General features: G+C 46.5%; 1 protein-coding gene across 3 annotated transcripts in view; it reads left to right on the forward strand.

Annotated features, from left to right (window-relative positions):
* Nucleotides 1-22,852, forward strand: part of GRK3 (G protein-coupled receptor kinase 3) — a 73,418-nt gene extending 50,566 nt beyond the window's left edge. For all 3 annotated transcript variants that reach the window (XM_054844245.1, XM_054844248.1, XM_054844246.1), the window contains 12 exons: nt 4,351-4,429; nt 5,597-5,727; nt 6,575-6,669; nt 7,726-7,833; nt 8,827-8,893; nt 9,119-9,219; nt 9,660-9,726; nt 10,190-10,285; nt 12,871-13,033; nt 13,692-13,828; nt 14,767-14,880; nt 15,447-22,852. In XM_054844245.1, the coding sequence (XP_054700220.1) occupies nt 4,351-4,429; nt 5,597-5,727; nt 6,575-6,669; nt 7,726-7,833; nt 8,827-8,893; nt 9,119-9,219; nt 9,660-9,726; nt 10,190-10,285; nt 12,871-13,033; nt 13,692-13,828; nt 14,767-14,880; nt 15,447-15,608 (1,320 nt within the window). In that variant the 3' untranslated portion in view covers nt 15,609-22,852. The remainder of the gene's footprint in view (nt 1-4,350; nt 4,430-5,596; nt 5,728-6,574; nt 6,670-7,725; nt 7,834-8,826; nt 8,894-9,118; nt 9,220-9,659; nt 9,727-10,189; nt 10,286-12,870; nt 13,034-13,691; nt 13,829-14,766; nt 14,881-15,446) is intronic.
* Nucleotides 22,853-24,163: the final 1,311 nt, after the last annotated feature.

Genomic DNA, 24,163 nt, shown 5'->3' on the forward strand with positions numbered 1-24,163 from the left:
GCATTCGCAACTACTTCTTGAACAGGGAGATGTGATTACATCGTGGCTGCGTGGTGAGAGTAGCTTTTCACGGTAACGTTGCGAATCAGCACAGCTCAGAAATACGACAGACACCTCCGCAGAGCTGCGGGGCTGGCCCGACGCCACAAGACGTGGCTCTGCGTGACTGGGGTGCTCCATCGGTGTATTTGCTTGGTCGCCCGCTGGTGGTGTGGCACGGACAAACTGTTGCTGGGGTTTGGGTTTCCTCTTCTGCAAGATGCAGGTCCTGTCTTCCTCTCCCATGGGGATGGTCAGGCTGGAGGCTGGAAGTGCATTTTGCAATTCTTCAAAGGTAGCATAGTGGGGAAAATATTTTACTTTCTGTTAAAAAAAATATTTATTTTCTGTAATAGCCAATATTTGCCTAACAGTCAAAAATTGGAACATCGAAATGAGCAAGGCTGCTGGGCTGTGTGAAAACAGGCTGCCGAAAGGTGCTGTTTGGGGAAGGAAATGGTTTTTGACTCCATCTTCCCTGCGGGTAGGAGGTGGTTGTTCCGGCAGTCCGGTGCGAGAGCTTGCAGAGCTGTGGCTCCACGCTGCTGTGTCTTCTAGTTCTCTGAGCCTGAAAACCCAGGCAGTTAAGGTGTCTTACTGAGCTCTTTCTGAGATAGAATCACAGAATCGTTTAGGTTGGAAAAGACCTTTAAGATCAGAGAGTCCAACCGTTAACCCAGCACTGCCAAGTCCACCACTCAGCCGTGTCCCCAAGCGCCACGTCTACACGTCCTTTAGATACCTCCAGGGCTGGTGACCCCCCGCTTCCCTGGGCAGCCTGCTTTGACCGACGACTGGATTCCGCGTTCCTCCAGGGGCCGAGAAATACACGGTACAGCAAAAGCGGACAGGCTGAACAATAAAACATCTGAGATCAATACTCCGGTATTTTTATTCTGAGAAGAACAGGTACTTTGTGTTCACGTGTACCGAGATCTGTAGGAGTCTGGAATTTCGCTCAAGAAACAGAATCTGTTCCCAAATCTTGATAGTCTTGAAGGAACGTCTGTGGGAGCGGCAGGTGCCAGCCGGGGGTCTCAGGCCTTGGCTTGCTCGTCTTTCTGAGCGGGAGCTGGCGGGACAGAGCTGCTCTTCGGGAGAAATGCTGCGCAGCTGCTCTGCGCCCTGGGCAGGTTTTTCACCTCTTTGCTGTCTTTTCTGCGGTCCTGCTCTAAAGCTGGGTGCTCAGCTTACAGGAGAGAGTCAGAATCTAAGTTTTCCTTCTGAAGTAATTGTTAATGTGCTAATGTCTTTAAAATAGTACATTCCTACCATTTTTTAATAGTTGGGTTTTTTTTCCTTCCACATGATTTATTACCCGAAATTTGTCTTCTACTATTTTTTTGGACTTAATCCAGAATTGTTTAGAAGTGAGGAACTGTTTCCAAACTGTTCTTAATTCACACATTGTTGTCATACTTTTGCTTATTTTTTTGGAGCAGAAGCTTGACTGCAATGAAGTATTACTCTCTTGGGAAATTTGCTTTATTTCTTTATGTTGCATTTAAAAAAATACCTATAGGTTGTTTGGGGTTTTTTTAATGCTGGAAAATATTCTTTTGCAGTAGTTTTTATGTCAGAAAAATATCGCAGTGCTACCATTTTTTCTCTCTATTAAACAGTGAGAGGGTAGTGATTAAATTAGGAAGGCTTACACAAAAATGAATTATGCATCACATTTACACTTGCAGATTTCTTTTCTTTTGAAAATGAGATCCATAAAAATAGAGGCATACTATGTTCTGGTATAGAAACACTCTTTTATTTTTCCGTGTGTGGTGTTTAAATTCCAACACTAAATCCTTCTCGGTAATTAGATTGCTCTAAGGTTTTAGGAAGCCTGCTTGGGGACGCTTCTGAATTATCCAGTTGATTCGGAAAATTAAGTTAATAATTCTACTAAAGCTTTTGCTCTGAAGTTAAGTGGTAACTATGATAGTCTGCAGTTATGAGCAATACAGAGTTTGTAAGGAGAGGTCGTACCTCTTGCTAGATGCCATATTGCCTTGCCTATAGGCTCCTTATTTCTGGCACCGTTCAGCATCCAGGCATTTTTCATGTGTGTTTCTGCCTGCGTTGTGCAGAGCTGCGTTTGGAGTTGGTGTCTGCACAGTAAACAAGAATCATAATAGAATCATAGAACCATAGAATGGTTTGGGGGGGAAGGGACCTCCCAGCCCACCCAGTGCCACCCCTGCCATGGGCAGGGACACCCTCCACCAGCCCAGCTTGCCCAAAGCCCCATCCAACCTGGCCTTGAACACTGCCAGGGAGCCAGGGGCAGCCACAGCTTCTCGGGGCACCCTGTGCCAGGGCCTCAGCACCCTCACAGGGAAGGATTTCTGCCTCACATCCCATCTCCATCTCCCCTCCTGCAGCTTCAGGCCATTCCCCTTGGCCTGTCACTCCCTGCCCTTGGCACCAGCCCCTCTCCAGCTTTCCTGGAGCCCCTGCAGGGACTGGAAGGGGCTCTAAGGTCTCCCCGCAGCCTTCTCTTCTCCAGGCTGAACCACCCCAACTCTCTCAGCCTGAGGTCTCCAGAGCAGAGGTGCTCCAGCCCTTGGATCATCTCCGTGGCCTCCTCTGGCCTGGCTCCAACAGCTCCATGTCCTTCTTGTGCTGGGGACCCCTGAGCTGGACGCAGCACTGCAGGGGGGTCTCCCCAGAGCGGAGCAGAGGGGCAAAGCGCAGTTAGGTGTGAATGTTACGGCAGGGTCCGTCCAAGCGGTGTGGGAGTCAGTGGGGCTTACAGGTGAGGATACAAGGTTTTATATTTCAGCCGTACGTGGTTCTGCCTTGTGCAGGATGAACCGACTTGGCCTGTCCCGGCTGGCGGGTGACGATGGTGTCGCCGTTCCCTCCCTTTCCTGCTCGGCAGGGCCGGCGAGGCGGCACCCCCGCCCAGGTCCCGCGGCCCCCGCTCTGCCCAAGGCCGCCGTGTTTTGCTGCTTCTAAATTGGGAAGGAAACGAGTTCCTGTCAGAGATTCCCAGAGCTTTCACTATCGATACTGCAATAATTAACACATTGTTTAAGTCACGTTAGGTCACATTCGTGCTTCCTGCGTGGTGTCCTGGCTCGTCAGCGGTTAAGTTCGTCTTAGCTCGTCTTCCTGTCAGCCTCATCCTTTGGGGTCAGACGTCGTCCGTCGCGATTAGGGTGCAGCCCGCTCTGCTCCGACAGCACAGCCGTTCCCTACCTTTCCGTTGTCGACTAACCCAGCAGCCCAGAGTCATGTGCCTTTGGAGGAGGGGTCAACGAGGTAATAGCCACCCCCTGTTAATTAGCCACTTACATCCAATATAGGCCTAACGAAGAGGGGAAGGTCCGTCACCTTCCCGCCGCGTGTCTTTCGGCGCCTGCGCGTTACAGAGGTACCGGCCCTCTGCACAGGTCATTTGCAGTAAAGAGGTGGTTTTCCAGCTGGATTTTCTTATGGCTGCTTGTCTTAAACGTCGGAGTGAATTAGGGTTAAAGTGCATCAAGAAGTGGGAGCGTAATCCACCCCTGCCGCTCTGCAGTGACGTTCCTAGCTCTGCTCCCACCATACTCGTTTTCTGGGTTTTGCATGATCTGGACCTTGCTGTTCTTGCTTCCCGTGCATTGCGTACACCTTGGAGTTGGGACTTCCTTCCTAGGGTGTTCATGTTCCTTTTAATCATCTGCGGCAAAGGCTGCTGGAGAGCTGAAGGGTGGCAGCGGGTGGCAGAACACCGCGCTGTCACCTTCGGGCAGCTCTGCGGGCGACTTCGGCGGCGTGCACAGGGTGCTACCCGTGTAGCTGCATTTAACGTATAGGTGAGGATAAAACTTTCTTTCCTTTGGGATTTTGTACGTGACGTGACTCAGATTCTCGATCGGTGTTCCGACAGCAGAACGTTTGCCGTGCAGTCGTGGGAAATAGTGTGTGTCCTTTGCACTTCATGGGAACAGCTTTGGGTTTTTTCTGAGCTGGCCTAAAGTTTGTTAGCTTTAATGTGTCTTTCATGTAAGTCTAGTGCAAACCCAGGTAAATATTTTTATAATATGCTGTAGTTGAAACTCTTTAGACGATAGTGATGCTACCTGCATTTTTTTAAGCCTTTGGCTTGTCATAGCTTTTTTAATTTTTGTATTAAAATGAGATAGCAAAAGCTAAGATCTCTAAGCCGTAAGTGAAACATCAGAGTATGTAGATTAGTACGCAAATTGCTTCAGAAAATTATTATGAATATTGGCAGATATCATAGGAAAAATACCACATGTATTTTTAGCTTCTCTAAATAGTACTTTGCTTATTGCCTGAGATGAACTCTTTGCTCCTTTCCTTTAGGACTGTCCGTTCATAGTGTGTATGACGTACGCCTTCCACACCCCTGACAAACTCTGTTTCATTCTGGACCTGATGAATGGTAAGCACGGCTCGCGCAGATGATGATAATATTACAGAAATATTGGCAGAAGGGCTTGCTGAGGTCATAAATAAGGAGAATGAGGGGAAAAATAATCTGAGGTGTGAAGCATCGACCTGCGAGCAGGAGGAGTAAACTGATCTAAAGCAGGGAATGTATAGAACAGACTGAAAAATCTCTCATACCTTATGTCATTAACACCTTTAAATAAAGATATCAAAGGGCCTACTAGGCTGGAAGCTTAAGGAACTGATGGTCATGAGGGGATCAGGAACACAGCTTTCAGAAGAAAAATAAAAGGGCTGCTATAAAGAGCTCTGCAAAGAAAATAGATGGGGGAAGCTTTCCTCAAAGGAAACAAATTATACCTGGAAGCCTTACCGTAACTCTGATGAGGACACAGAGAGAGAAATTGTCAGAGTCGAGAGAAGGTACGGCGTTGCCCTTACCTGCTGAGGATGCTCGGCACTTGTGGGACTCAGACTTGACCTCTGGTCCTGCAGCGAGCGCCTAAAGATGTTGGAGCACATCTGCACGTACCGTGTTGCAAAGCTGAGAAGTAAATTGAGAAATAGAGCTCGTACCCTGTAAGTAAGAGGTGGCTTGATGTTTTGCAAGTGAAGGTCCTCATTAAAACGTAAGCTGTTAGTCAAATTCAAGTAACTGGTTGATTATTTTAAATCTTCAGCTTGATCAGAAACAGTTTTCCAGGAATATTCACAGTTTGATGCATTGATGGTATGGATGAGCTCATGGAGGGACATTGTGTTGTGTGAATATTTTGGCCCAGATGACCTTTCGAGGTCCTTCCCAGCCTGGGCTGTTGGATATGCTAATTTATTCAGTTCTCCAGAAACCTGGGTATGTGATTGCATTTTACTTGCTGTGGAAATCCTTTGCATTGCTGGATTAGTCACTGAATGCAAATGTATTTTTTAATGTAAATGTATTTTTTAAATGGAGTTTGAGTGATCAAATTTATTTATTAACTTTCTCAGGTATTTTGTCACCATGTGTACTTGCAGAGTGTAGGTCTGGGTCTCCGTGCGCCCCACAGGTTATAGGAACCTACAGATGCTATGCCGTTCCGCCCCAACATCACGCTGTCTGCCTGTGAGGCAAGATTTTACTGTTCTTTTAATTGCATCTCAATTCTTCTAATTCTAGGAGGAGATTTGCACTACCACCTCTCCCAGCACGGAGTGTTTTCTGAAAAAGAAATGAGGTTTTATGCTACTGAAATCATCCTGGGTTTAGAACACATGCACAATCGCTTTGTGGTGTACAGAGACCTCAAGGTAATCGTTAACGTAGTGACTGCGTTCTCATGGGTGGTTGTTAGATGATAGCAGCAAACAATCCAGAGGTACTGATAAGTTAAAGGAATATCTTACCTGAAACCTTTTCTTGGGAAGAATACAGATCATTTGTTGTGCCTTTGGCTGATTTTTCTGTTAATTTTTCAACATAGTTATAATCTGCGCTATTATCTGCAGAATTACTTATTCTGACTCCAAGGAAGCATCTCTAGGTTTAACCAGCCCGGGAGATGCTTCCCTGGGGTCAGAGTAAATCCTGTGCAGTGTTACCCGTCTCACCATCTTAATGGTGCTATTAATTTAGAGAGTGTTCTGTGTGTCTGAGAGCCCTGAGAGAGGAGCGTGTGTGATGGGAGGCTAATAGGAAGACAATTGTTTGGGGTGTTTCACTGGCGATGGGGAAGATGAGTACTGCTCCCAGAGTTGTCCATGAGCCAGGCGACAACAAAAGGGGGGAGAAGAGTGTAGATTGCAAGTCAAGGGTGGAAGAGCCACACACAGACCCTTCTGTGAAAGAACCAAAAGCAATGTGGACTTGAGGCCAAAATGGATTTATTCCTTCATGTGTTTTCTGTTTCAAACCTTGCCTGTTTTTTCTTTTCTGTTATTCGTTGGTATTTCGTAATCTCCTCTGCAGTTGATGGTACTGCTCTGTTAGAATGTAGATTTTATCTAGAAAGTGTCTGTTCCGTTGATGTAAAAAAAAAAAAAAGGCAATTACCAATTACCGGAGAGTATTGATGTTTGAGAATGAAAAGAGAGAATTTTTAACTCTGACAACTGAAAAATACCAAGCAGTAACCTGTCTGTGTCTGTGCCTTCCTAGCCTGCAAATATCTTGTTGGATGAACATGGGCATGTGAGGATATCAGACCTTGGGCTGGCTTGTGATTTTTCCAAGAAGAAGCCACATGCTAGCGTGTAAGTATTACGTATGGGAGCTTTGCTGCACGTACAGCTACTGCTAAGTCAGTCCTTTACGTGTCTTTATAATGTAACTTTGCCTAAAGGAAAAAAATAACACTTGCGTGGCACAGGCTTGCTTTGCAACACAGCTAAGTGGATACTCTGAGAAGGTTTTTGAGTCTCCTCTTTCTGTTTTCCTGCACAGTTGTGGCAGCTGATGTGTAGGCATGGCTGGAAGATGACACATTATTTCGAGATGATTCACTGTTCAGAGAAGATAAGAACCTGACTGAGTTAAAGTACCAGATCGTTTTAATTGTCCTAAACAGATAGTTAAATATTCTGCAACTGCCTAAAACCCAGGATTTATTGTGTCTTTCTCTTTCTGGATCTTTGTAGAACTGGAGGCAAATTGTGTCCCTTTCTGCCTCCTGGCATCAGGTCACAACTGGGATCTGAATTTCTTGGGTTGTGTGTGGATTCCACGTCTTATTTGGCTCGTTCTATTCTTAGGTCCTCATTTGCCCTGATTTAGTCCCAGAATTTATGCAAAAAGGAAAGCTTCATCCTGTCATATCTTAAAAGATTTGCAATTCAGTAGCTTCTTGAAAAAGTTCATACGTTCCAGTTATGTCAAGAGTAAAAGCAGTACGTGGTGAGTGCTGTCCAGTGGTGACCAGCGATGGCTGGTTGTTAAATCTAGCACAGAGGTGGTCGCTGGGAGGAGATGCAGGAAACTCATCGAGAGGTGGAAAAGTTGCGTGCTCTGTCTGCTCTCAGACAGAAGGCTGCCTCCTCACCCCTCTTCTGATTCTGCTAAATCTCACTGTAGGCCCGTCAGTTTACCTCATCATTTCTGTTTTTTATGTTTTAAGGTGTTTCCTCAGTAGATATATACAAACAGAAAATGTGCAGATGTATGCATGGCTAAAGAAAAAGCAAAATAAAATCATGTTTAAAATTAACTTTCTTTAAACTAGGCTATCTTATTGAGAAAACACTGATTTCATTTTTATTTTAATGATGATAATTTTGGTTGTAATCAAGATTTTGTCCCTTTCTGGGTCTCAGAGGTACCCACGGATACATGGCTCCAGAGGTGCTCCAGAAGGGAACAGCGTACGATAGCAGTGCCGACTGGTTCTCGTTAGGCTGCATGCTCTTCAAACTTCTGAGAGGGTGAGTGAAGTTTCATGTCCCATGTGCCTTTTTTTTTTTTTCGTAGCCTGTGCCTCATCATTGCCCGTCCCTTGAAATACTAATATGTAACGTATTCCATATTATCTAAAGTGATATCTCACTGCCATCTCTGCGCAATACTCGGTCTCCTTCTGTAGTGTTTGTGTAAGTTTAATGTGTGGATGCTTCTGTCTGCTGAATCTGGCCTGTAACCATGTTGGTGTACAAACGTATATGATAATTTACCAGATATCATCAAGTATCTTCCCAGTCACTGATGCTGTGGTATCTGTCATTATCTGCTCTTTCATCTGCTTTAAGATCTTGCTTCATTCTTCCCATATAGCTGCGCGATAAGTTCTGCAGGTCGTACTCGGGCTCCGTATATAGATCAGTGCTTTTAAATATCCGTGGTGTGATAACTGTCCAGGGTTTTCTTGTTAGACGAAACTGTTCTGGGTTTTAGACATAGACGTAATTAGTCAGGTATTTCAAACACCGTCTTTAAGGATCAGTGCATTTAAGAATAAACTAACTCTCTGCATGCCTTTATATGGAGTAACTAGATCAGATTTCCCGGAGTTTGATAATCCTCAGGGATGTCTTGTGTGTAGTCTTTAAAAGAATCGAGTGGTCGCTTTTCTCTGAATTTGATTGTGATGCCCACCACATGCCATTGTGCTGAAAACAGAAGGGGTAAACTTTCTTGCAAATTGGTGCAGCTCTTTGCAGTAAGAAAACAAAGTTATAAGAGGTCAAATATGGATATTTCTGAGGTAGCTAGTAGGCACGGTATGCTAGTGTGTAAAGTCTCGTTTCTTGTTGTAAATGCTAAATGTTTGACTATGTGTTTTATTGTTCTGCGGGACAGGATTGATGAGGTGGAAGAATGGGACTGAAAGGATGCTGCACTCTTTCCTGGGGTTGCCACAGCTGAAATAACCTGATATGTTATGGCTTTACACTTACTAGTGCATTTTCTTTTTTCTACAGTCACAGTCCTTTCAGACAGCACAAAACCAAAGATAAGCATGAGATCGACCGGATGACGCTCACCGTGGTAAGGAGCCTGGTGGCAGTTGCACTTAACATTCCTCTTGTTGAGTAAACTCCCATTTCCTCTAAAAACTGGAAGGAAACAGCCTGCTTTCTGAGAAAGCTGTATTTACACCTGGAAGAGCTGTTTACAAACCCTATCAAAGAAAAGCTGCTCTCCTGTGTGGGGAAAGCAGATCACACTACTTCTAGAATTAAATGCCTCTTTTTGTACTTCTTTCTTTCATAGAATGTGGAGCTACCAGATTCATTTTCTCCTGAACTGAAGTCCCTTTTGGAAGGGCTCCTGCAACGGGATGTTAGCAAGAGACTTGGATGCCAAGGAAGAAGGTAGGTGTTGATTTCTCCTTGGACCACTGCCTTTAAAAATTTCCACTTCTCTGTAAATGAATGAATTCATTTCAAGTAAAAATCTGCTTCCTGTTGTGACGATTTTAATTTTGGAAAGAGACCATTAAGAAGTGCTGTTGCATGGAATTGCGTTACAGCTTCCTTTGGTTTGGACAGATCTGTGGGCCGTTTCTGTCATTAAAGACTTCCCCCGAGTTCTCCGCTTGCTTTGGGTGGGGATCATACTTTTCGTCCCTGTGTTGTTTTTGTGTTTTTGCCTGATCTGTTTTGGCATGAAGTCATATGATTTGACTCAGACATACCGATAGCTAAGATTTATTGCTTATATTGTGTCTGGAATGATATGAGGGCTTTATATTTCTCAAATAGATTTGAAAAGCCGCCTCGTTTTGTTGACTTCAGTTACTTTTGTTTTGCAGTGCACAAGAAGTAAAAGAACATCCTTTCTTCAAAGGCATCGATTGGCAGCAAGTCTATTTACAAAAGGTAACAGACCAAGATAATAACCTTTGCTTACTTGGTAAAGCAGTAAAAAGAAAGTCAGCCTAAACAGGTAACGGACAGAAAACTTCAGGGTTCCAGTCCCCAGCACACGCACTCATTTCCATGAATACTTGGAGGATTGTTGATGAATACTGCTGTGAATTCATTACTACAAGTCTTCCTCATCGGTAGTACTGAATTATTACTTTTTCAGGGTCAAATGACTGCATGGTTTCTTCTGCTTAGCTGTCTAAGCTGTAGGGTTTTTTCTCCGAAATTTTGTAGGACTGTTTCTTAAAGGAGTGGAGAACTTCTTTGCACTGGAGTTTAATTTCAAGGGACATAATTTTGCACAGTCATGTGTAATTTGTGCAAAAAATAAAAAAAAAAGGCTGTATATATCTGCAGAATGGGTTTAAATAATGTCCATTGATTTGTCTTTAATTATGCTGCCTCTAATTTCTAGTATCCTCCACCATTGATTCCTCCCCGGGGAGAAGTAAATGCAGCAGATGCTTTTGATATTGGGTCATTTGATGAAGAGGACACTAAAGGCATTAAGGTATATAACTTTAAATGATAGAGGATGGCACCGTGACTGCTGTGCTCAACTTTTCATGTCTGCATGCCATTCCTTGGCTTCAGGGGCTACCGAATGTGCAAGGAATTGCTTTCAAGTTTGGAAACTTAATCCATGCTGTTCTGAAAGAGGTAGCTTGGGCTGCGCGGCTGGTTTGTTGTTGCTTGCCAAGTCCTTACGTTTTGTTTTTTAGATTGACTAAAATCTACCTTCTTATCAAAAGTTTGATATGATAAAGCAGATATTTCAAATGGCCAGACAACTTTTGGGAAATCCTCAGATTTTCAAGAATACTTCATGGTTTGCATTTTTAGAAATTGTAATTTGTTTCTGGTAGCTTGGATGAATTGAACTAAACCTTATTTTAATTGTATTACCTCATGGCCACGTTGGAAAACTCTTCCAAATGACAAACTGTACGCTAATGGTGGCAACTTTTGAAGTTAGAAAAGTGATGAAAGAAACTTTCAAGTTCTCATATTATCTGAAATCTAATGAAAATGATGTAAAAGAACAAATGAGAAGTGAAAGCGGCTGGCCTGTCTCTGACTTTGCGATTCCATCCCCTCCCTGGACCTTTGAGGCAATAGGTGAATCAGTGCTTGTCTTGGGTCTGTCCCGCTCGTTATTTTTAGCGTACATTTCTTCAAGAGATCAAATTTTTTTCTTGTTATTACAGAAGTGAGTCAGGAGAGAAACTAATTGCTCAAAACTTTATAAGCAAAAAAGCATGTTAAGTACTCACTGTGCCTAAATAGGCACGCGTCTGTCAGTGTCACCTGCTGTAATTACAGAAGGTGGCACAGAACAGATTTTACGTGTTTAAAGAGAAATGCAGAGAACCCGGGATGTTCTTTAGCCCAGAAGACTCCGCATCTTCAGCATCAGTGTTAGTCTAACAGGATTCCATTTTCCTGCAAGTCTGGAATGCCATAATCCGGAGAAACATTTTGCAAGGAGAACCCAGGTGGTCATTTTATTTATTGAGGGGATCAGATATTCTCAGCCTGGCCTGTAAACCGTATAGCCAGATCACTTGCACGTAATCTTTGTTCAGGCTGCCTGTAAGATAAATTTATTCTCAGTCGTGAGTCAGTGAGGGGTATCATGTACAGCTGCTTTGCTCTGCGCGTTCGCTGGGATGTCACAGTCTGTTAGAAGGGACTGGATAATTCGTGCCTCTGAGTCAGCCGCAGTCGGAGCTTCCATGAAGGTGTCAGGAGCCGTCTCTGGCGGGAGGATGCCAGCTTTGAGTGCCTTGCTCTCCTCCGTTGCCCCTGCGGATTATATTTACACTGCAGAGTGTCCTGTGACACCGAGAAGAACACGTGTTCTCCGAGGTTACAAACTGGAAAGCCAACAGCGGATGCCGGTGGCTTTCCCCTCTGCCGTAAGGATGCCATAAGGAGTCCCTGTAAGCCACGTGCACAGAATTGCAGAGAAGTCTTCTGCCTTCACATCCAACGTGTATTTTCCTGCTGTGATACGGCTACGGGTCTCCGAAAAGGAGGAGGATATCTGCTGTGGGACTGTCTGGCCTGGCTGCAGAAGGAGAATTAAGCAAGGCTTTCCTATCCTGCTCCTGCAATGGCTGTGTGCAGCAGCTGCAGCCGCTGGGTTTGCTCCGAGCAGCGGCGTGCGTGCCCTTCGGTCGGGACCTGCCTTCCCCGGCACGCCGCTGTGGTGAGGACCGGACCCAGCCCTGCCCGCCCTGCGGCCGGGTGGGCTTACTGCGTTTTCCATGTGGCAAAGGATGCTCTCCGAAAGAAAGGTCTAGTTTCTCTACTGACTGACAGAAACCGAAGCACCTGAGGAGTGTCTGTAGAGTTTAAACTCATCCCGAAATGAAAACCTTTAATAAAGTTATAGGGAAATCACTGATCGCTTTTTGTACCGCATCAAAGTGCCTTGTGGCTGCACCCAGAGTATGGCCGTGTCGAGCAGCAAACAGTCCTTCCTGAAGATCCAGTAATTTTAGTTTCCTTCAGTGCAATTCCGTTTAAGTACTGTAGTTAGGGATGAGGGGAGAAAAGAATCTATGTAACAGGAAAAATGAGGTCTGCAGCATGCACTGCTGAATTTCGAAGGGTCATTGTTAGGAATGTAAAGTTAAGCTGCGGAAACACGGAAGGCATCATTGTGTAAAAGGTATCTTTTCATTTATTCATGGAACTTTTGTGCTTAGAAAGTTTTTAACACAATTAGATGTATTGTTAACGCTGATTATGCAAAAAAGTTAAGAATAATGCTGCTTACATTTAAATAATTATTTAAATGTAAAGTCTGGAGAACATTGTGGGACAATGTTGAGTTATTTTTGATAGCTTTTAAAGCAATCAAACCAAACAAGTTCTGAACAGGTGGCCAGTTCTCTGTGTATAAATGAAGATCTTTGCTTAAATTAGTATCTGTGTTTTCTCTTGTTTGCACCTGTTTGTTCTGGTAAGGCTAGAGTTCAATATATCTTTTAAAATAATACTGTTATGTGGGTAACTATTAACTATTGGGGATAAGAATAGTAAAAGTTATTAAAATGTTGGGTTTTTATGTTGTTTTTCTCTTGCAAGTTGCTTGATAGTGACCAGGAATTATATAAGAACTTCCCTCTGGTAATATCGGAGCGTTGGCAGCAAGAAGTAGCAGAAACTGTTTATGATGCAGTAAATGCAGACACAGATAAAATTGAGGCCAGAAAAAGGGCTAAAAATAAGCAGCTTGGCCACGAGGAAGGTAATCTGTCAAATACACTTCTCTCCATCTTTTGCTGCTAGATAGTAATTCATGTGTTTGAAGTTCCACACAACAGACTCTCGTATTACTGTCATTCACCAGTGATTGTTAGAATTCATTTAGTCAGCATCGTGTTTCTTAAGACGTTTCTTAATGTTTTGAAACGCTGTATGATGACATAATGCTTTGGAAAATCTTTTGTACTCTCCTGTAAAGATTATCATACACAGCCTTTCATCGGTTTTGTTTGTGGTGTGTACTCAGAAAGGAGTATGTGGGATTTGATTTCGTGACAAAGAAGCCGGGAAAGAAAACAGGAGGTCCTTTACCGCAAACTTCACTTGTTTGCACGAGGGTGTTGCATCGCAAACTCTGAACTTTGGGTGGCAATATACCATTCTTTTAATAGTTAATAAGATGCTTTTTTTAAAGAACCAAATTCTGTTCGTGGTTACTCCACTGCAGCCGCAGCAACTCACGTAATTACGGCAGAGTTGGCTCTGCGTGTGCCTGCGCGCGTAGAAGCACCACCGCGAGCCTGGTGAGACACCTTGAGTCACGCTGCGTTCAGGACCGCGTCCTTTCCCAGCACGGCGCGTTTGCGGAATGCTTTTAGGCGCTCCCTTGCTTTGCGTACTGACGTTTCCTCTTGTTGTAGATTACGCGCTTGGGAAGGATTGCATTATGCACGGATACATGCTGAAACTGGGGAACCCGTTCTTGACTCAGTGGCAACGTCGTTACTTTTACCTCTTCCCAAACCGACTTGAATGGCGAGGAGAAGGAGAGTCACGGGTAAGTGAGGTTGCTCGAGAGAGCACGAAAGGCAGGCGGATGTCGAGGCGACTCTGAGAGCTCGTACGCGGGTGTAGCTCCCATGGAAGTAGAGTTTAGTCCCAGTAAATGACCAGTGGATTGGAGTAACTTATCTTGAGTATCGCTTTAGTTAATGGGTAGCTACGCTGCACTGAGGAAACGCAAAGTTGACTTGAGAAACCTGTTTACTTTGTTTTCTTATGTTTTTAAAGGAATTTGGTAGTTCATGGTGTTTTTTTCGTTTAGGACCTCTGGACTATTTATACAAAAAAACATAAACTGGTAAGGTCATAAACGCTATAGCATTTTATTTCAAAGAAAATGCTATAGTAACTTTAGTTTAGTCCAGCTGTGATCACGTGCTAGGCAGATCGTTTGTGTATTTATTTAAGAAAGGTTTTGGAATTTCCAAACGCTGTTCTCGTTTTACAGTCTATAGGGAAAATCTTCTGCAAACTTGTGTATGTTTGCCTCTTTGTAAGTATATAGTGCTTAAATATTCCCTTTCAGCTCTTTGAAATAGTGAGATTGCTTTTTTTTTTAAATATATAACAGCAGTAATACTTGGAAAATATATAAAATCATATGCAGCTCTCTTGTGGGAAAATAATGTTTTTGTTTGTAGACACACCTATTTGTAGATTCTTATTTCACGCTGTCATTACTGGCTTTCCTAGCTTATGTTTCGTTGTCTCTGTTGAAGCAACCGAGCTCCTGGCTAAGTCTCTCTCTTACCTTATAATCTATCTTTAGTTCATGACCCAGTCTTCAGAAATCACAAAATGTTTGTGTAATGACTGTTAATGTTCATAACTTGATTTATGTGGGCAGTCCAGAAAAATTAGATGGTGGCTTTATTTGGTGGGCAACAGTTTTTTTCGAACCATCTCTCTGCTTTATTTTTGCAAATGCTACAGCAAAACCTACTGACAATGGAACAAATAGTATCTGTTGAAGAAACACAAATTAAAGATAAGAAATGCATCTTACTGAGAATTAAAGGAGGAAAACAGTTTGTCCTGCAGTGTGAGGTGAGCCGCTTGTTGTTCGGTAACTGTTGATCTGTTAATCGGATTGTTTTACATACGATAAATGTTTTTCACGCCCTCCCATTACGTATTAACTAGGTGTACTTTATGATGCAAAGCTGAACCTGAGCAAAACTGGGAAGTTTTGATCACACTCAAATTTTGAAAGCAGGAAACGCAGCTATGCCCGTTTCTGTCGTGGATTTCAGTGGTATTTGGGCCAAAATGAGTTCAGTTTAATAAATAGCTAGAAACGTCAAAACTTCTCAACCCACGGGGGCTTCGAAGGCCCCGTTGGCACGTGTCTCGCCGCGGGTAGTTCACGGTAGCTCATGCGTTTGCGAGGGAGGAAGCGCGCGAGTCCTCGCTACGTCTTGACCGGCTGTAGGTGCTGCTGCCTTGCCGGGCTTCGGCGGGTGACGGAGGAGCAAAGGGCTGCACATTGTCAATATCCAAAGTTACTCGTTCCTTCGGAAAATTAAAATAAGTTGCTAAAAGGGCTGTCTAAGAGAGAAGACGCTATTGGCAGTTTACTATGAAGTGCCAAACTACTTCTGTATCTCTTTCAGAGTGACCCAGAATTTGTTCAGTGGAAAAAAGAGCTGACAGAAGCTTTTACTGAGGCTCAGAGGTTGCTGCGTCGGGCTCCAAAGTTTCTCAATAAATCTCGCTCAACAGTTGTAGAGCTTTCAAAACCACCGCTCAGCCACAGGAATAGCAATGGTCTGTAGGAGAAACAGAACAAAGTTCACTTAGGGAAAGCTACTTGGTGAACATGTTGAGTTTCACAGAATCCTTATGAATTACTTTGTGCAATCCTGGACGCGGGGTGTGCTTAGCAGAGGAAGAATTAGATGTTTACAGCGTGGGATTTTGTTAGAACTTCTCCGGAGGTTGTGAAGACTGGAACAATGGCAAGTGAATTCGTGCTCCTAGCAGCGGTGGAAATTCCCACCGAGCGCGGAGGCTGCATATTGCTGCCGTGCATGCCCGCACCCTGGCGGTGCCGAAATCGTGGTCCGTTACTCTAGAACTACTGCTGGAAGGAAGATACTGTTTTCTCTGCAATACCCTCGTTCGGTGCGTACCAACCCGGAGACTGAAGTGGTCACTGCTGGCTAGGATTGCACTTGCGTGTGCGACACCGACCGACCCCTCAGCTGTGGAAGGAGCTGCAGACTTGCCGTGTTGGATAACCTTTAATCTGTCGTGTGGCCATGTTCTTTCCGACCATTACTGCTGACTTTGTAATAACCTTTCTCCATACTGCTGATGATCAACAGTGTGACTCTTATGCACTCAAAGTACTGAATTCTAACTGTCCTGTGGTTTAAATGTTATTGCTACTTCATGGAAACATTGAACTCAAATTATTCACTTGGTTTGTTGTACTCACTAATAGTAGCTACCACCCTTTTGCTTCTTCTACGTATATGCAGTACTATAACTGACACAATAGAGTAATAATTGGTGAAGAGGAATTTATGGTAGCTTCATCTAGTGCTCTGTTATATAAATTGACTATTTTAGCACAGTTTTTAAAGAGCAGATTCCTTTTGACAAGTTTACAGTGAACATAAAGACAGTTCTTTTCCATTTCAGGTCAACTGCACTTTTTAAAAATTAAAAAGAAATTATTCAAATCCAATGCATTCTAGCGCATGTACTGGGTTAAAATGTCTGGGTACCTCGGTACGTATTCTGGATCACTCTCCAGTTATGGGACTTGTGGATCCTTCTCTGTTGTACACAAAACCATGAAGCGAGTGTGTTCTCATAGCGTAGATATCCCAGACTTTCGCTGTAGCTCAGCTCAGGAGGTTCGTGCACACATCACGTGGCTCAGCCTGCAACAGGATTTTTAATTTTCTTTTCTAGAGAGTTCAAACTGTCCACATTGAAAACAGCCTGAGAGTACTGAGGACGGAACTGACAAACGAGCTGATGGAATGCCAGATTGATATTAATCCTACATGAGACATCAGTCGTGTCGTGTGGAAACTCTAGCTGAAGTAAAGATACCACCTCGTAACTGTTAGACAGCTTGAAGCGCGTGAAGTCAGCCTTTCCCTGGTTGTTGCGATGTTTTGTAAGAGATAGGCCAAGGCTTAATTCAAGCTTTTTTCTGATTCAGGAAACACCTTAGAGAACGTTTTCTGACCCCGCTGCGGTGGTACAACTCTCATAGTCCCTGCGGACGATGGGATTGCGTCTGGGTTAACGGGAACAGACATTGCGCCGCCAGCTTGCTCCGGCCCCCTGCGCGCGCGGTGTGTCCGCTTGTGTTGCTGACAGATAACCGCAGAGTTCTAGACCCGCGTCCTCGCAGAAAAGTACAAATTGGCAAAAATAGAATTATTTTGAAAGTACTTGTTTATCCTGAACACGCTTGTAATAAAATTGGATGTATTTGCTTCTAGAAGTGGGAGTGGCTTAACTCTGCGTAGCACGTGCTTTCACACGCCTGCGAACTCTGTCTTACCATCTGGTGCAGCATAAGAGGACAGACGCATCTTGGAAGATTCCCCGTGTGAGTCAGGTGATGTCTTTTAATGATTTCTGCCCCATTTCTTTTTTCACATTATTTTGTATAAAGAGTACCAACTTGTCTGTCGCTCTTGCTGGTAAGGGATGTCGAGCATCTCAGCATCCGCTGTCAGGAGCAGTGGTGGTACTTACCGAGGTTTGGGATAGAAAATGTCTCATCTTACCGGCGCTGACTGTGCACTGGCTGTCATTCAGCTTTTCCTACAGTACCATGCAATGCTCCTCTTTTTCTTCTTGATTTGGAAAAACCCCTCAGATTGTGCTAAAAACCGTTCTTAGTTCTCATGTAACTTGTTTGTACTTTCTTAGTTCATTACCAGTTCATCATTTTAGTTATTTTCCACGGTTGCTTTTGATGCTAAAGCCTCGTTGGCAGAGTTTTGCAGGTCCTGATGCAGCATACTGTGGATTCCGGACGCTGGTGTCTCTGAGGAGGGCAGGGACAGCTCTGTAGTTGAGAAATTGTGCCTCAAGCCCATAGATTTTATGTGAAACGGAGGCTTTGTATTGACTTAGGGAAATACGTGTATTTTGAAGTGTAACGGAGTTGGGATGGCCCTAGAACGTGCTCGTTAGCGTGGTCCTTGCTGCCCCGTCCAGGTAGAGAGCAGCTGAGCTGTGCCATCGCTCAGCACCGCTCGCAGCGTCGGACAGGAGCAGAACAGTAAAAGATTTGGTTTTCTTTAGTCAGCTGATTTGTCGGCAATTTAGAAAAGCTTTCTGTTTGTGACTCGCGTCTGACTGTGCTGTTAGGAGGGACGGAGAGAATACCGTAGTGAAAAACTCGCGTACACGTGGGGGAAGTTGGGATCCCGGTCAGAAGCGGGGCTCTGCGTGGAGGGAGAGCTGGAATTCCACCCTTCGGAGCAAAATAGTAGTTACTGCTCCGACCTGATTGTTCCTGGTTTAGGTACCAGATTCTCTGAAGTTTTTTGTTCCTGGACAAAGATTCTTGATGGTTTTATTTTACACGAGGGTCTTCAGCAGTAGTAGCAAACCTTGCTGAACGCAGAGAACGTGAGGTGTGGCGTTGTCTCTTACGCATTTTGACCACGTTTGTGGGACTTTTTTTTCTTTTTCTTTTTTTTTTTTTATGTTCAGGGAAGTAAAGATAAATTAGAGCTTTGGGCATCAACAGAGCTGAGTGAATGATTAAGCACAGATTTTTAAACAAATTATCTGAAAGTCCTTTAAAACAAAATGAGCAGTATCGAAGATTTAAGCATGTATGGGAATTGTTTCTTATATTTCAAAATAGAGAATTCCATGCCAGATAGAGCCATATTAAGCACTCCCCTGACACATCCACGTGCCGTCAGTGCTGCAGGGATTATTTTCTGATTATTCTTTGTCTCTGACGTACAAGGTGACAAAGGCGGTAGGACTAGACCCTGGAAAGGCAGTGCCTGGGGGAGGGGGTTGCAGGAAGCCGGGTGATTTCTGCAGGAGCAGGGCTCGGGGCTGCAGCGTGACGTTTAGGAGAGCTGCAGCTCTGTCTCTGTGCTTCCCCTTCCCCTTCCCCTCCGCAGTGAGGTAGGGTGGCGGGTTTGATACGTGGGAGTTACTGTAAATTAACGTCTCGCTTCAAGAACAGGGATCCAGCAAGTTCTAGCCAAAATCAGTCTTTTATGAGTTGAAATTGAAGTGCAGGACAAGCAAAGCAGCAGTTATTCCTGCTGCAAGCAGAGCGTAACTGAGGAACCATTTGGAGCTGGGCACGAGCTTGGCCGGTGCTGTAAGGTGTCCCCTGGACAGCACGTCAGCTGAGATGTCCCATCGTTGCAGGTATAAATTGGGCAGTTTTTATTATTCAGAGTTTTTTTGGTAACTATTTTGCAAATTCATGAAACCGTTAAAGGAACATTTCCTTTTTTTTTTTTTAAATCCTTCATCTAACTGTAGGCTATCCGGTTTACTAAGTATAAAAGCTTCTTCATGTTAGTTACGTTTGAGCTTTCTGTTTTGTCACCGGTCCAGCAAAGCCTACGGCTGCAGCCTCACGAGTGACTTCTCAAAGCGCTGCTGTGAGACGAGCCCTGCTGGGGTGAATACGGGAGCTGACCCAACTGGCATTGACGTTCCTGGTACGTTATTCCCCGTTAGGCTTCAAAAGCAAAGACTCCGAGCACGCTAATAGTAGTTGGATGTGCGGTTTGGAAACCTGTGGGGTAGGGACCGTGCTGTGCGAAGGGGACAGCACACAGCTCCAGGAGATACGCCTCAGCTTAGTCGCATCCGGATTTTCCTTCATTTCAACAACTCTCCTTTAGAAACGCAGCAGAAGTTTTTTCTTCTCAAAAGGGAAAAAAGGAAATAGGATCATCGGATTGGGTTTGGTTTTAATATAAATGCGGGTGTTTGCCGTCGGGTGCGCAGATAATAGGAACCGTTGTGTATTTGGTGCTAAACCCAGACCTGTTTATCCCAGTTGCGATGCTGTACAGGTGGATGCTGTTGATGTCCAGTAGAACTGCTCGGGGTGTTGATTTTGTGCAGCAACCTTTGTAGGTTTGCGGTCTCCGATGGCAGTAAATTGGCTCACGAGAAGTGAAATACCTGGAGCTCTTCTCTGTGCTGCTCTTTTCCTGGCAGCTGATCGGTTTTAGGACTAGGTGGTTCTTTAGTATCACGTACATATCTACCTACGGCGGGCGTTCGCAGTCGCACCCGGGTTCCGCTGTTCCCCACGCAGCAGATGGCAACGACACGGTTACTTTAACTCTGAAATGCTCACGCTCTAAATAGATATGGAGGAAGGACTATTTTGAAGTGTACAGTAGAAAGTAAATAATTTTAGTTGTGTTGATTAATATAAGGAATGAGTCAATTCTACAAATTAAAGAAAAAATCTGAAAAGCATATTTTGAAAAAGTATAGTATTAATTTTAATATTGTAAAAAAAAAAAGGAAAAATATCTAAAATATACAGAGAACATATGTATGTCCAAATGTCTGAGGAATTTCGAGATAATCTACTTTTGTTTTCTGTTGGTTTCTATTCCATGGTGTACATATTGTGTGGATTGAACATTGGCTGTTTTAATACTATTGTTAAATTGTATTTTTATTTTGTGTTAAACTAATCATCACAGACTCAGCTTTATTTTGTTTATGTAAAGGTTGCTATGCTATGTAGGTATAAAACCAAGAATTCTATTTTAACAAAAAAGCATTTTATATTATTTATTAAATACATGTTTCTCCAACTTCGGACATTCCACAGAATTTCTGCTCCGTATATGTATAGAAACGGCAGTTCCTTTCAAGCAGGATCAGTCAGCTTTATTCTGTTTTTCATAATAAAGTTGAAATAGTTCCCGTCCGTCTGTCCAGCTTACCCTTCCGTAGTGACTTCCAGGCACCGTCGGGCCCATCTCGACGTGCCGTGGCTCGTGAATGCAGAAACACCTGAAAAACTCTTGGAAACAAACCCCTCGGTTTGATATTTCTGAATTTCCCCTTTATTCCTCAGCATTCCAGAGAGCGAGCTTGTACTCACAGGAGTCTGTGCTGGGTTAACGAGAATTAACAACCTTAAATTGGGGCAAGGAATCGGTGCGATATTTGGAAAAGCTCAGACGTCAGCTCAGGTATTTGCAAAGCTCGTTAGTCCCAAGGTTAACGAGCGAGTGGCAGGGAGAGCCCGGCGAGGCTGCGGCTTGCCCGGGTGCGGGGCTGCTCGGAGCCGTGGCGCGGGCTCGGGGCAGGGACGCGCTGGCTGGCGGCCGTGACAGCAGAGCGTTACGCGCTGGCGGTGGCTTCGCTGTTCCAGGGTGGTTACTCGGTCCTTAGGGACAGGCTGGAGCCCGCGGGGACAGGAGCGGTGTCCTGCGGCCAGGGCGGATGCCCGGCCATGGCACGGGACTCTGCTTGTTCCCCCGCGCCGCAGCCGAGGAGGGGAGCGGGCACCCCCGGACCCCGGTAGGGACCGTCCCTCCGGGGGCACTGGGAAGGCGAGCCCGCGCGCCCCAGCTGAAACCGCCTCCCGAGCCAGCCCCTCGCCGCGAGTAACCGCGGGCTCGGCCGTGCTGCTGTCCCCCATGGCACAGGCCCGTGAGCCGGAGAGCCGGCGGGCTCGCTCTGCCTGCCGGGATGTGCGCTGCGGGTGCTGGGTGCATCTGTGGGTAACCACACCAGGCACTTCCTTCCCGAGCAAGGTCCAAAAATAGCACAAAATTCATCAGAGAACTCATTTGCTAAAAGTAATTCCAGCTGCAGCCATGGCCTCTGCAGTTTCAGGAATACTCCGGGTATTAACACCCACGCTTTTTAGTTTCTGCTGTGGTGGGGCTTGAAGAACGTGCTCTTCGGGGCTTCACCGAACGACATCTCGAGGGTGAAACGTGGCGTTTGCCAGCCGTGCCGCTGAAGCCGCCTCTTCTTGTTGAGACGCTGCCCGAAGCGGGGAGGAGGCGGCTGCTTTTCCCCGTAGTCGCGCTTGCCTTGGTTTCCATTTTCCCCTTTTCACGCCTGCCCGATCGCATTTTCTTTCTGCGGCTGAGGAGTGAGCTGCAGCGCTGAGCTCTGCCCGAGAGCACCCGGAGGGAGGGAGAAGCCAGCGCCGGGTATGAACCGCGCCGGTGCCTGTGAGATCGCGGTTTCTCAGCGTCGCCCGCCAGAAACGTGCCGTGATTGGGATAGTGCCGAGCCCGATGCCGCCAACCTGACGCGTGCCCAAGCGGGGCTTTGTTAGAAAACCTGGGGACGGGCGCAGAAAGCTGGTTGTTCGTCCAGGGTCAGGATTTACCCGGGTTTGTGTAGCTCGGTGCGTCGCCAGCCTGGCAAAGCAGACGGAGCCGGGCGAGCTACGGCCGTGCCTGGGTGCGGGGCTGCGAAGAGGCTTTCCCGGCTGCAGCGGGCATCTTTTCCTTAAGGAAAGGGAGAGATCATAGAGCAGGTGAGACGGCAAATAAAAGAGTCTGAAAAACAGAATAAAGCGAGAGCATCCTAGGAGAGGTGTTTTTATGAGCACTGTTTCAGTGACTACATTCGGTCCTTAAAAAAAAAAAAAAGGAGCAGAATCACATGAATAGCTACTAGTGATTTAAAGAAATATATTGAAAGAGAACCTGTTTTCAATGTGTAATTTAATGGTAAGAAAAGCCAGTATCTGTAAATAACTTTAGATATTGTATCTATGAGAATCATTCTTTGTTTTATGTACTTGGCTCTTTTCATATTTATTGTGCAGAGGAGGGTGTGCCCCGTGCCGGTGTGTGCTGCTGCACGTTCCAGTAGTACTTCTCACAGAGACTGTCTTCAGAGTTTACAGTCCTCGGCGATTTGTGACTGATGTGCCACACTTAGTTAATTCCGCCGTTATTTTTTTAAAGGATTCTTTTGGCACAGCTAAGCTGCTTCTGTGTGTTGGTCAGTACAACTGCTCTCGTACGACGAGAACCCCAATAAAAACCGTCCTTTGCGTGTGTGCTGCCGCCTGGTTCTTTCGGTCTCGCCTGCTCCTTGAGGCTGCGCCGGGCTGCCCGCCGGGACAGGCAGCTGCCCGCGGGGTGCTGCTGGGCACCCCCTTGCCCCGGCTGCTCCGTGCAGAGGTAAGTCCCTTCGCTCGCGGGAGAAGCCGCCGTTCACGTGCACGCGGTGTTTGTTCGTGCTTTGTCCGCGGGTGGCTGCTGGGGGAGGCGCCGGCCGCGTCCCGCCGAGGGGACGGTGCCCGCTGCGGCGAGGAGGGCCCTGGGGTGATGCTCAGATGTGCCCCCTATGCTCAGAGCCGAGGGGTGCCCCAGCAGCGAGCCCCGCACACGGCCAGGCTTCCCCCGGGGCTGCGGCGCCATCGGGGACCACGCGAAGGATCATCTGAAACCGCGTGTCCTCGTGCCCGGAAACGGGGCGCGTGTGAGCTGGTGGTGGCGACGCGTCTGGGGCTCGGTGTCCTGCCGGGCCGCCGCAGACTAACGGTCCTCTTTCCTTTCCTGTTAGCAGAGCTCTGCTGGCGGCCGGCACTGGTGCCCTGGGCACGTCCGTGGAGCTCTTCGGGGGAGACGTGGAGCGGCGGAGGGTGGGTTTCACTTCTGCAGCTGGGCTCGGCGTCACCCTGCACCCGCAGCCCTGGCTGGGTGTTGGATGCTGGTGGTGGCTGCGCTGGGGCGGGTGGGACGTGGGTCCTGCCGGTCCCGGGGGGGGTCACCCTCTGCCCTTGGGGGGGGGTCACCCGATGGCCCCTCCGTGTGCTCTGCCCCCCAGCAGAGCTCAGTGGGGAGGTGAGGCTGGGGACAGCGGTGCCAGGATCCCCCCCCCCCAGCAGGCAGGGCTGCCTGCTCTCTGCCCACCTGCCCCGGCCGGGCTGCTGGCCACATTGGCGTTAGCGCCGCGGTGACTTTATCTTTCCACCGACGGACGCTATTTTGAGCGCTGCTCTCGGTCCCTGCCCAGCTCAGCCCCCCCATCTCAGGTGGGGGGAGCTGGGGTGCTCCGGGGAGCCCCGTGCCGGAGCTGCGACCCCCAGTCCCAGGGGACAGCCCGGGGTCCCCTGCTGCAGCAGCAAAGCGCCCTGGGCTGGCTCGCAACCCCCGCAGCGGTTCCCCCACCTCTGTGGGGTGCAGCCGTGCGCCGAAGAGGGCAAACACACGCGTGGCGGGGCAGGCGCGGGTGACACGCATGTGTGGGGCGGTGCAGACAGGCCAGGGATCGGGAGGGCCCCGTGGTGCCGTCGCCTCTCCCCCACCGAGGCCCCGGTGCCACCGCTGTGGGTATTTTTAGCAGTGACATGTGTCACCTCAGC

The sequence above is a fragment of the Grus americana genome, chromosome 16 (assembly GCF_028858705.1).
Source record: "Grus americana isolate bGruAme1 chromosome 16, bGruAme1.mat, whole genome shotgun sequence".
Taxonomy (NCBI): Eukaryota; Metazoa; Chordata; class Aves; order Gruiformes; family Gruidae; genus Grus; species Grus americana.